We start from the raw sequence: 13,705 nt of genomic DNA, 5'->3' as shown, positions 1-13,705 counted from the left end.
TGAGATAAATGTCGTTTTCTCATTAACTGTATTTAAAAAAAAATATATGGTCTAATTATCAGCCAGAATCCAAAGAGGAAAGACGAGCCATTCACAGAATTCTTCTCCATCGCTTTTGTGAAGGACTGGCTAAAGGACCAGTAAGTATTATGCAATATTCAAATAGTTTTCTTTTTTTTCCCCCTCATCTTCCCCCTCCCGCAAATGAAGCTTAAATGTGTTAAAATTATCCCCTTTGGAGTGTCCTTCACTGTTCTCGCATAACAAAGCGTCTTTGTGGTGCTTGTTAATTTGGTAGTTATAAGATATTTTGTGCCAGGATCATATGCACAGAAAGCGTTGTGGGAATGCTAAATGTTTCATTATTCTGAAGTGCAGGGAATTTCAAATTGCCTGATGGTATTATTAAAATCCTTTTACTAATGAACAAATAACCCTGGTTTTAAATACTGCTTGCTAATGCAATGATTAGGAACCTCTTTGAGGTTTAGAAATTTGTTCCTCCAGACTGTGGCCAGCTTGTTTAAAAATCCCTGTAGTAATACTTGGCAGGGAGATGCATTTCTTCTGCATATTATTCATGATTTTGTATCTAAGAGATGACACTTTCTGTTTCTAGAGTAAAGTGTGAATTGTCTCCCTCTACAGGTTTCCCCATTACTCCTCCAATACAAGGCTATATCATAGTTTTGGAGGAATCTTTTTCTTCTTTGTTGCATGACTTGTCCAGCAATGGAGTTGTTACTTGACAAGAGAATAGGTGGGGAAATAACAGCCCACAATGAAGGAGTCAGGAAATTCTATGGGCCAGATTTTCAAGAGAATTCCCATTTAAGCACCTTTAATGATGTGGCCAGATTTGTTACCAATGGAAGCTTTTGGAAATCTGTCCATTTCATTAAGATGCCAAAATGAGAGCTGAGCTTTCTTGAAAATCTGGCTATAGGGTTCCACTTGGAAAAATCTAAAACTCGGAGTCGCTGCCTCAGAGAGAGAATAGCTTCTTGACATTCATAGGCCTTTGAAGAGAGCAGAGTGAATGAAAAGTGGACACTGAAGCCTGGTCTATACTACACAGGTAGGTTGATGTAAGGCAACTTCCGTCGACCTAATTATGTCAGTGTACACACTACAACCTTGTCCCGCCCATGTAAGTGCCATACTATACCGCCATCATAACTCCGCCTCCACGAGAGGCACAGGGCTTATGTCGGTGTAGTTAGGATGATGCAGTGTCTGTGTAGACACTGTATTACTTACATCAGATGTTGGCTGTCTTGCCAATTTAAGGATTCCATGCTGGAGCCCTGAAATTGACAAGAAAACCAGAGCCTGGCTGCTTCCATCTCTTCCCCCCCACACACACTCAGGCGGGCTGTGCCTGCCTGATTCCCCACTGCCAGCCTAGCTGTGCCTGCCCAGTTCCCCGCTCCCCATTCAGGAAATCGAGAAGCACGGGCAGCTGCTCCCTACTCCCAGAGTGGAGGCAAGAAGCTCAGGCGGCTGTCCCCCCACACTGCTGGCGGGAAACAGGGAGGCGAGAAGCCCAGATGGCTACCCTCTGCTTCTCGTTGGGAGCAAGGAGCTGAGAGCTTGGGGGCAGCTGGGCTACTGGTGGGGACCCGCATGGAACTGTGAACCCTGACTCTCAGCCCCCCACACTGCCCTTCTTCAATCAGTAGAAGTGCTCCCATTGCGAATGTGCACCACCAGCAGAAGGAGGGTAGTAGCTGTAGGTCGACCTAACATAGGTCAACTTAAGTCTGTAGTGTAGACATGCCCTCAGACACCTAATACAGAAATAACAAGTTTCATCACACTTCCCTGCCAATATGGCTCATGCCTACCTTGGATGGACAACTTCTAGGGACTAATACATTTCATTCTCCATGCCCATTAGCTGCTTACTATCTCAACCAACAAGATTGCCAATTAAAGTGGCAATTTTTGTGATTTGGATGCTTGCTTTAAACTGGAGTGAGACTGTCATACTAATTTCATAGACAGTATCATACCAGATAGTATCATATTTCTGTTATTACTGACCTGGGAGTTGGAATTTTTAAAGGTGACTAAGGTCTGGTCTACACTATAGAGTTAGGTCAACTCAAGGCAGCTTGTTGACCTAACTCTGTAAGCGTCTACACTAAAATGTTGCTCCCACCAATGTAACTCGTCCACTGTGCTGACTTAATAACTCCATCTCCGTGAGAGGCATAGTGCTTAGATCGATGGAGTTAAGTCAACACAGTGTCAGTGTAGACACTGTTTTACTTATGTCGATTTTAGTGGCCTCCGGGAGGTGCCCCATAGTGCCCCAATCTGACCACTCTGCTGCCTGGAGGCCAGGTACACGGATACACACATCTCCCCTTTAAAAGCCCCGCAAATTTTTGAAATTCCATTTCCTGTTTGCTTGGTGTGGAGAGTTCACTTAGCACTACCCAGCTGACCATGCTGGCTCCATGCTGTCTGGAGTACACAGGAGGTGGTGGATCACCTGAGTCTGTGGGGAGAAGAGGCTGTGCAGGCACAGCTCCAATCCAACCACAGAAACATCATTATCTATGAGCATATTGCTGAGGGCATGGGAAAGAAGGGCGACAAGATGAACCGCAGCAGTGCGGCGTGAAAGCCAGTGTGCTGCCACAAGCTTACCAAAAGACAAGGGAGGCTAACAGTCAGGGCCGGTGCAACCATTTAGGCAAATTAGGCGGCCACCTAGGGTGCTTAGTGGTTGGGGGTGCCTAAAAGTCCTCTCAGGCGAGGAGGTGGAGTGGAGGTGAGCTGGGTAGGGGGGCACGCGGGGAGGGCTACCCACAGTAATGGCGGTGGGGGGGCTGCACAGGGGAACAGCTCCCCGCCCCAGCTCACCTCTGCTCTGCCTCCCCTGCTGAGCACACAGCCCCCGCTCTAAGTCTCCTCCAATCAGCGCCGCAAGCCTGGGCGGGGAGGAGAATTAGAGCAGCGCTGGCGTGCTCAGTGGAGGAGGCGGAGCCGAGGTGAGCTGGGGCGGACTACCTAGGCAGAGTTAGCTTCCGCAGGGGGAGGTCTTCCCAGGCAGGGTTAGCTGCCATGGCGGGGGGGGGCAGGGGAGTCTATCCAGGCGGGGTTAGCTGCCGTGGAGGGGAGGGGGGCAGTCGCCTGCCAGGGTTAGCTGCGTGGGGGGACAGGGGGGAAAGAGGTTAGCTGTTGTGGTAGGAGGGGGTAACTTACTGTGGGGGGGCTCCCTGGGGGGGAGGCTGAGTTAGCTGCGTGGGGGGCGGGGGTTTAGTGGATGGACGGTGCAAGGGGAAGTTTCTCTTGACGCGGCAGTGCTAACATCACTTCGGGAGTGGCGGGTGCAGACATGCATTTTTATAAGAGGCTACATGGCCCTCTACCCGCCGTACCTTTCTCTTTAGACGGCGGCTTTGACAACATGTTGGACATTCTTGCCAGCTCAACAGCCCGGGAGGAGTACTCTTAGGAGCTCCACATGAGGAATACAACAGATGGTTTTGGTATGGGCCACTCAGGGTAGGCCTCCGAGACGGTTCGGAATAAGAGTCAGGGTTCCTGCTGGGCTCGCACTCGTGTGCAAAACTGAAGTAGTTTTACTAGACCCAGGGTGGACAAACTTTTTGGCCTGACGGGCCACATCGGGGTTCCGAAACTGTATGGGAGGCTGGGTAGGGAAGGCTGTGCCCCCTATCCGCCTCCTCCCATCTTCCGCCCTTGACTAGATGGTTGGAGTTTCTGAGGCGGCAACCCTCTGCTCGTTGTCCCCTGACTGCCCCTCCTGAGACCCACTGCCCCCAGGGCCCCAACCTATCCAACCCCCCACTCCCTTCCCCTGACTGCCAACCCTATCCACACCCCCACCCCCTGACAGGCCCCGGGACTCCCATGGCCTATCCAGCCGCGCTCCTGTCCCCTGACTGGCCCCCTAGAACCCTCTGCTCCTTATCGAACACCCCCCGTTCCCCGCCCCCTTACCATGATGCTCAGAGCACTAGGACTGGTAGCCTCAAGAGCTCGCAGCCCCACTTCCCAGAGAACTGGCAGCATGGCGAGCTGAGGCTGCAGGGGAAGGAGGACAGCAAGAGAGGGGCCGGGGGTTAGCTTCCCCGGCCGGGAGCTCGAGGGCCGGGCAGGACAGTCCCGTGGGCTGGATGTGGCTTGTGGGCCGTAGTTTGCCCACCTCTGATCTAGACCATCCTTGACAGGTATTTGTCTAACCTGCTTTTAAAAGTCTCCAATGATGGAGACTCCACAACTTCCCTAGGCAATTTATTCCAGCGCTTAACCACCCTGACAGTTAGGAAGTTTTTTCCTAATGTCCAACCTAAACCTCCCTTGCTGCAATTTAAGCCCATTGTGACTTCAGGGGAATGGAGTCACAGGCCCCAAGAGTGAACAGTGAGAAGAAAGTGTTGGATGAGGCAGAGAAGGAGTATGGGGGACAGGAGACTAGGGGATCCAGTGGCGCAGCGAGTCAGGACCTGTTTTTGACTCCAGAACAGTTGAGCCAGCCCCTACAGTCCAGTACGGGCAAGCCTGCTGCAGGGGAAAGAACCTCTGGTAAGTATGGAGTTTGATATCGCAGAAACACGTGTTCATTTACTCTTTTTAATCATGCTAGAAGAGGTAGGGAAATAACCAGTAGAGGTAGAGTTGCTATCTGCTTCTCATTCCCCTGTACAGTAAGACAGAGGGGGCCCTGCAGAACCTGTTTGTGCACCAGGATATCTCATGAATCCTCCATAGAGATCTTGAGGAGACTTTCCCAGAGGTAGTCAGTCTGCAATGCTCTGACAAAAAATTTTTGGGGTGGGCCTGCGGTAAGACACTTTCCCATGCCATTCAGCAATTACTTCAGCAGGCCCCATTTGCAAGCTAGCAGCATATGGACCCGATCTGCAGCTGGACTCATGCAGCAGCTTTTCCCTTTTAGCCTCCATTACCCTCAGGAGTGAGATATCAGCTAAAATCACCACTGCCTATGGAAAATGGTGCCAGGGTTCAGTTCCATTGCCCTATCTGCATATACTCATGTCTGTGAGCTACCCCCTCCCCCTGTTATTGTCCCAGTTTGCCCCTTCCTTCTCTGGGCCGCACTATGAATCTCAAGGAGGAGGAGCCTGGAGGATCTGTACATCCACAGCAGCAGAATGGCTCAGCCAGATAAGGAGGAGAAGGAAGAGCATGTGGGATGACATGTTCCAAGAGATCCTACACCTCTGGTGCTTTGGATACTGAGCACATAGCTTGGAGGATTACCCTTGCAGACAGAATGGACAGGGATAGGGTGGAGAGGAGAAAAGCACGGAAAAAGGAGACAGATGTGCAGCAAGAGATGTTAGTGCTTCTCAAGGAACAAACAGACATGCTGGGGACTCTTGTTGACCTTTGGGTTCAACAGACCCATTCTCGCCTCCCTCTGCAGCCCATAGAGAAACACATTTGGCCCCTCTCTACCAGGGCCATCCCTGCCCATATGCAAAGTACGCAGCTGCGTAGGATACCAGGAAATTTGGGGCACCCACTCCACCCCCTCCCCAAAGCCCCTGCCCTGCTCCGCCCCAGCCCCGCCCCTAATCCCCTGAGGACTGCAGCAGGGCCGGGCCTGCATTCACGAGGGGCAGGAAGTGCAGCCTCAGCCACGCCACCGGTGAGTGCTGGGGAGTGGTTCCCCCCTGCCCTCCAAGCCAGCCCCTCCTGCCTCCCCGCAGAGGTCTGCACCTCCCCCCCCCCCCCGGACAGGCTGCAAAAGGCCCCAAAATAGTGAGGGACAGCCCTGCTCCTTACACACATCGTCACACATGTTCCATGTGCCATCTGGAGCTGCTGCACTACCCCTACCATTCCACTCCCCCAGGGAGAGTTCAGGCAATCACAGTCACACATACACTGGCCTGTGAGAGACACAGTTGGTGTGTGTGTTTGTGAAATGAAAATGACTGTTCTGTCCCCTTCAAAGGTTTTTTCCCCCATATTTATAAAGTTTCATTCAGTTATAAATATGACTGTTTGCATATGTTTGAAATAAAAGTTTATTTGTGGAAACTTAATTAATCTTTATTAGCTCACAACATATGCTGTCTGGGGCTGACATCATTCACAGATAATAGCAATATTTAACAACTCTTCATCCCCAAAATAATTTATTTTTAACAAGACAGTTAGCAAAGCTAGCACACCGAAGGTAAAAATTGAAGTGACCTGCATATGAGCATAACATGTCAAAACTCTCCTTAATAATGTGTCCAAACATATGATCAGATACTATAGGTAATATATACGTATATGTAAATTCTAACTGTGTGATTTGGCAATCTAGTTATATATTTTAACCTTCTTTATTATTTCCATATAATCACACCATCAGAAGTATAGTTTAATTATGAAAAGGGATAGAAAAAGTTCCCATGAGAACACTGCAGTAAACAATAATTTAGAAAAAAGACTTAAACGCTATCCCCATAAAAGATTTTACATGCCATTTATGCTTCCTTTCCTTAATCCCCACCCTCTTTTAATCCACAACCTTAGTCATAACAATATCAAATAGGACTTTGAACATATGTAAGAGACACAATATTAAACTCTCAGGGTCAAATTTTGATGTGATGTTTTGTTGTTTAAATCTATCATATATAAAAAGATTTGAAAAAGAAACAAAAAAGGAAAAGCACACTCTCTTCCTCCTGCCTTAGGGGAAAAAACTCTATGTTGCATTTGTTAAGTATGTGGTCCAGATTCAAAAAGTGATTTACTTTGATGGTTCTTTTAGCAGTACATTTCAACACTCTTCTAAAGCAGAATTTTTCTTATTAAAACAAAGAATTCTGAATACTTAAATGTAATCCTCCTTTGAAATATTTTTTCTTTTTTCTTCTGGTAGCATTTCAATGACTAAGAAGTTCCTTCCACTCCAGTTTGTTTTTAATATGCTCAAAATTTGAAGGTTATCTCTACTGGCTGTTCTCCAGTGCCTCCAATTTCTTACTCAAAACTAAATTTTCTTTAACTAAATTCAAAGCCACAGTTTTATGAGCTTAGTTTAACTTCTGGCCGGGGGGAGGGGGAAAGCTACAGTCAGGCCAATGAGGGGAGGTAAATGTCATGCCTGTTCGAGGCTTGCAGTTTGCAGGGACAAGCTCTTCCTCCCTGCCCAAACTAGGTCCATACTTATGAATCTTATTTTTGGTATAATGTGTTTCTAAATGGAACTGTCTAAATTTTGTCAGAATAAGAACCAAAAGTTGTATCCAGTTTCACAAGTTTCGATGAATACATTTTAGCTTTAATTCTAGAGAGCTTGCCACAGATGAAGCTTCACAATTGTTGCCATCTGTAAGATGTACAGTAACAGCCAAGGAATCTGTAGGTAAATTCTTTGGGACAGATACTGTGTCTCCAACTGGATTTTGTAAACCACCAAGCGAACTGACAAATATTTTATCATTATATATTGGGACCTTGATTACTAAAACAGTTTTAAAAAGTAAAGACGTGTCTGGCTTAGGAACATTCTCTCAGTTAAAACAAACAAAAAGCATTATTTTAGAAATGTAAAGGTTCCCCTTAACAGATTGCTACAGTTAAAGCCTTGGACGGTGTATACTCTTTCCATACATATGCAATAAGAGCAATGCAGTTGCCTTTTGCTTACTTTTTCTCAGTAATATTTCCAGCTGAACTACCCTGAACCCCAAGCACAAGTAATCACATTATATAAAATTCAGAGGCAAAGGGTGCCCATGTCATGTCATGATCCCATTGGTGTTTTGATTTTTAGTAGGGATGCAATTAGGGCTATACCTGTTCATCATTTGTTTGTCTGGCTTTCCAACCCGCTAAAGCAGATTAGATAAATGTGTGGAAAAAAGCAATAGGATAAATCTGTAATGTTGCAGTGCTGTGAAAAATGCTAATATGATGAGATTCTCATGTAATATTAATTTAGAAATACAACAGCTTCATTCTAGTTTACCTTCAACATTGCCTGAGAATGAAAGGCAATAGCATGCAGTCCTGTGTTCGCGACTGAACCTGTGTAGTTTCCTCTGCCCTCTGCCCAAGGTCAGCTCGTACATGGGTATCTGACTGGGGTTACAAGAGCTATACAGTTTCTTTGTGAATTAACAGTAACATGCAGAACATTGAAATTATCTGCAATTTTGCTTTTGTTAAATAAAATTTGTATTGTTGGAACCTATCTGTGTGTACTGAACAAATATAGAGATTTGGGGAAAATAAATGATTGTAGCCTTTATCATACTGAAATATTTAGCTAAGATATACTGGTACATAAATGATTGCTAATGCAATGCTAGTTGCTTTTTGTAGACCATAGATGTCTATCTGTGTTTGTATATAGAGATTATTTTTTCCCCTTCTCTCCTTTTAATATTCTAATTAGGGAAAGTCTGCTGGTCTCAGCTGCCTTTACAGTTGACTTCATTGTCAGTTCTCAGCTGGCCAATAGGGGTAATTTTGCATGGGTGGCTGACTTCTTTCTTTCCATAATATGCCCAGTTCCCACAGGTTTTGCTTCATGCACACTGTAATATTTCATTGCTGTCACTAAATCAGTCACACTCTGCAACTTTCAGTATACATTTCATTTGCACTACATGTGTCTTTCTTATAGCTTGTGCTTTAATATATTGGTAGAATAGGCAACACCTTTACTAAGAAAATCAAACAACTCAATATGGACCCTATCCTGTATGAGTCCAGCAACACAGTTCTGATTACAGGAATGTATCAGAGTTAATGTTGCTGTAGGAAGCTTAACTTTTTCATTTCATGATTTTTTTTCTTTTTTCACTTTAAACTGTGCAACATTAACATTGCATTGATGTAATATTTTTGCATTTAATTTATATATAAAATATTTACACTGTGATATAAGTTTTTCTGACTGAAAATTCTCTTAGAATAATGAAATTTGATTTACACGAGAGATTGTCAAAACTACTGTGGGGAAAATGGAAAAATATTAATGCTATACTTTGGCTTCCTAATAGGTTATATCAAAGATTACTACCATTACTGCTAATCCTTCATGCTCACAGAATGTAGGGTCTGATCCAAAGCACATTGAAGTCAATGGAAAGATTCCCATTGACTTTAGTGGGCTTTGGATAAGGTTCATGTGCCTTTGACTGAAGAATCTCCTTCCATCTAAGGCTGAAAACACCTCTGTGAAATAGATAAGTGTTATTGGCCTCATTTTTGTACAAATGAACAAACTAAGGCATAGCACTATGGGGACTTGAACAATATCATACAAAATGTCTGTGGATCCAGTAATAGGGCTTAGATCTCCTGACTCCCATTCTCATGCTGTAACCACAAATTCACCATTAAAATCTCAGAGTTCTACATCAGCAGCAGACACAGAGTGTTGTAAGGGGAAAATCACTATTTCGTAGTTTTCAGACTGAAAACACTGACCTAGGAGAAAGGCACATGACACTGTTTGTAATGTAATGACATAGGTATGCATACAGATACATATAAAATCAGGGCATTTTAGTTCCCACCCACACTAAACCTAGAGGCACCTATGGGGAACAACAGCTGCAGCAGGAAGGAACTTGCATGGACCTGATTATGGAATCTGTTTCTAGATCTGTAAGACTCCTTCCCCAGAGCATCCAATGATACCATATGAGCTGAAGGCACACAGTGTAAATCAGGGCTATCCAGCCTCTCCATTCTCAGCAAGATTGAGAGGGACCTGGCTAGGGCACCAGGCCTATCCACATTCTCTTTCTCTCCCTCTATGTGGGGAGCAACAGCTGCAGCTGAGAGGAACCTCCACACTCTGGCATCATTCACTCAATTCTGAAAGTTGGTTTGTGGACTTTGTTTTTCCCCATTTGCTCTTCGATTACTGTTGGTTGCTGGTCTCCCTTCATTCTAACCCTCTTGTACCTTGCTACCATTCAGCTGTCCTGCCTCACTCTCTTGCCCATTGTGCTTCTCTCCCTCCTCCTCTAGACCTCCTGACTTTCTAACATTTAGTCCCACAATCCTCTTCCCTTCTCACCCCTGTGACCACTTTGCTTGTACATTATATACCTGTCCTCCACCCAAAGTCTGTTTCTTGTCTTGTAAGCTCTTCTGGGCAAGTACTTTGTCTTCCTATATATCAGTACAATGCCTAGCATATTTTCTTTGCTACCACTGTATAAATAACAATAATAAAGGGGCGGGGGGAATTCTTTTTCAACTTGCCCCCTTTGGGAACAGCCAGACAAGTCTCTCCTATATCATGAATGAAGCTACGTGCAGTAAGCATGCTATTTTGGCAAATACATTGGAACTGCAATAACTGCAGGACTAAACTGTTAAATTGTCAGACACTGTAGATGTCAACAAATGATCTGGAAATCTGGCCTAGATAAATGCCTGTGTTCTACACGTGTATATCTGTACTTCAGTTTGTATCTAGAAAACACCTGAATGAGTTAAGACTGAAATTTGCATTTTGATTCTTTCCCCTAAAAGGTTTCCTACCTAAAATGCAAAGGAAGCAGCGAGCTGTTTTAAAAAATGAAACACCCTCCTCCTTCACTGCCTAGGAGCTTTGCAATAGGCAAAAGAAGGGAATTACAATATTTGATCATTTCCATCCTAGTTGTCAGCTATAGGAAGGACAAAGTGATAGACAGGAGAAGACTTTGTGAAGCTTTATTCCTGACAACTGTTTAAGGGCATGTCTACACTTACCTCCGGAGCGATCAATCCAGCGGGGGTTGATTTATCACATCTAGTGAAGACGTGATAAATTGACCACCGAGCACTCTCCCATTGACTCTGGTACTCCACCGGAGCGAGAAGCATAGGCGGAGTCGACAGGAGAGTATCAGCAGTCGACCTACCACAGTGAAGACACCACGGTAAGTAGCTCTAAGTATGTCGACTTCCGCCATGCTACTTTTGTAGCTGAAGTTGCATAACTGTCTTAGAGCGACTTAGCTGGTGCCCTCTTTCTCCTCCCCCCCCCACCCCACCAGTGTAGACCTAAGGCTGCTGGTTTGTATCTCCTTCTTCAGAAGGCCAAGCATGGTTAGTCCAACATTCAGAGTCTTTCAGAGGAGAAATACCTTTCATAAAATGGATGGGCTTTTTATATTGTGAGGTATTTTTCAAATCACTTCTTCTCAATCTGGTGTATTGGTGTTGCTCCAAAAGACAACTAATATTCAGTAGTGTTTCTGCAAACTGTTGAATGAATGTATTGTGACCTGTTACAAAGAAATTGTCTTGTAAGGTCTTTGTGCCCGTTCCACCAGGTCTGTGGAAGTGCCCAAAGGATATTTCATCAAGTCCCTGTGTAAATCCATCCCTTTAAAACTGTGGAGTCTTCATGTAGTACTGAGTGCATTATGTAGTTAGTGTTGTCATCTGGATTTAAAGGTTATTCAGATAAATCAGTGCTGCAGTCTCTTTTGGATTAAGTTATCCTCGCTCTTCTTTTGGGATAAATAATGCTTAATAAAATCCATTAACAGAGATTTCTGGAGACATTTCATTAAAAAAAAAACTTTTCAATTTTCCACGCCTCTGCATTTCTGAATTTGGGATAGGAACATTAGCAAAGCACCTACACAGGGAGCTGCTGTTGCAGTATTTCTAGACTGACTGGCAGCAGGAAATACTAGAAATGTCATGAGAAATGATTTTTTAAAAAATATTTCTGAACTTTTGAGTGCTTATGAACTTTTTTAAGCAAAATTGTGTCTGTCCTGGATTTATTTATGTGTCTGTTAACCTTTTATCTGTTCCTGTGTCTTTTAGAGCATATGCTTTCCAGTGTAAGGACTGTCTCTTTTTATATGTGTTTGTAGAATGCTCAGCCCACAATTTGGGGCTTTATGCATGATTATAATAGAAATATTCAAGATTAAGAATCATAACAATCAATCTGATGGCAATATATGTTGGTCTCCTTTATATAGCTGTGGACACCATGTTAAAACACACAATCCTAGTTAAGGTCAAATTGCTTTTTAATGTGGAAATCCCTAAAGCTTCAAGAGTGTAGCTATATGGAGGCAATAAGACCCTTATCCAGAAATTGAATGTATATTGACATTCCACTGTATCCGCACACAGCACCATTATTGTCAATGGGAGTCTGCGCACAGCTGGGCTTTCCTCCTAAGACCTCTTTCCACTCGACTTCCCAAGAAATCAGTTTGACTCCAGATTTTGTCACTTAGGTATTTTTATTTGGCATTCAGCAAAGTTACATTGAGTTGATCAGACTCAAGCGTAGAGGTGGGTATAGGGCATACCACATGCAAAATCACACCGAAAACCTCTTTTTTTAATATACGTTTCCAGATTACCTTGCACTTACTATACATTGCATCACATGTTTTGGGATTGACTTGATTCCTTTATAGGAACCAAGTCCTGTACAGCATTCTCTGTCCATGCACTGTCCATCTACAACTTACACTTTGCCTCATCTTATGGTCCAGCTTATGTTGTCCATTGTAAATGGTCCCCTGGGTGTTCTGCCTCTTAGCTTACTGAGCCATTTACCTATTTTAGCACAGACAGTCTGTTTCCAGCCTACTGATCCATTTACGTTCCTAATCCTGTCTCCCAAGAAATGAGACCTTACCCGTGTCTAATTACTCATGTCTAGCCAGGCCTACGCACATGTGCTGCAGTGTACCTGCATACAATCAGTGCAAAACTAAATTTGGAGACTCTCAGTTGCTGTTAAGTAATATATTGGATTTGAGTGCAAGGAGCAATTAACAAATGTTGAATTATACATGGTGAAAATTCTGTATGATAATAAACGCAAATAAAAGAGGAGAGAAAAATAACATGACTGTTAGATTGTAAATAGCTCAAAGAAAGCTGTTTATACAGCAGAATGGGGCCTTAAACCTGATTGGAACCTCTGTGAATTACAGTTATACAAATATTGGGTACCTACAGTATATGTCAATGTGCTTACCAACCACCACACACATCCCACTATGCTGACATGAATGCTCTTCCCTCCACCCCCTTTTTAAGAACAGGATTGACATTATGAAAGCCAACTTCTGAGTTCATTATAGAAATCACAGATATAAAACAGCGGGGCTTCGATAAGAAACCTTTGCGATATTTCATGCACTTTTCTAACACAAGTGTGCAGTATTTCTTCTGGATATTGAATTACATCTGCATAATGTTATGAAAATAATAGATATCTCATTATCAGGATTGTTACAAGCCTGATTCCTCAGAAAGCAAAGCACATCCTTCCTGACATTAAAGATTCTTCTGGTCAGTGCCTGCTTTATTCTGGTAAAATTTGAAAAACAATTGGTAAAATTTGGTTGTGTGTGAAAAACAGTGATAATCACTAACACATTATTCAGAAAGATTATTCTATTTAATCCATTTTGAATGCAAAACATATTCTACATAGTGTATTACGAATTTGCTTTTAAGATTCTACATGATTTGAGGCTATTTTATTTTGAAATAAACAGAATATGTTTATCGTACATTTGGTTGTCATTTCAAATCTTCTTGGACTGTTACAGCTGTCTTCTGCCACAAATGACATATTCCCTCTTTCCCGGTTCACTGTTGATAGGTGGCTGCCTCTGCTCGTATTCTATTTTTATTTGACCTGAAGCCAATTGCATATATTCCAGTGGATAGAAATGGACCTCACATGACTTTCATT

General features: G+C 43.7%; 1 protein-coding gene across 2 annotated transcripts in view; it reads left to right on the top strand.

Moving 5' to 3' along the window:
• The window catches only part of IQCK (IQ motif containing K), an 87,875-nt gene that overhangs the window by 23,137 nt on the left and 51,033 nt on the right, over positions 1-13,705 (top strand). For both annotated transcript variants that reach the window (XM_032800174.2, XM_032800175.2), the window contains exon 6: positions 63-140. In XM_032800174.2, the coding sequence (XP_032656065.1) occupies positions 63-140 (78 nt within the window). The remainder of the gene's footprint in view (positions 1-62; positions 141-13,705) is intronic.

The sequence above is a fragment of the Chelonoidis abingdonii genome, chromosome 9 (genome assembly GCF_003597395.2).
Source record: "Chelonoidis abingdonii isolate Lonesome George chromosome 9, CheloAbing_2.0, whole genome shotgun sequence".
NCBI classification, from domain to species: Eukaryota; Metazoa; Chordata; order Testudines; family Testudinidae; genus Chelonoidis; species Chelonoidis abingdonii.
This window is presented reverse-complemented; position numbering and strand designations above follow the sequence as displayed.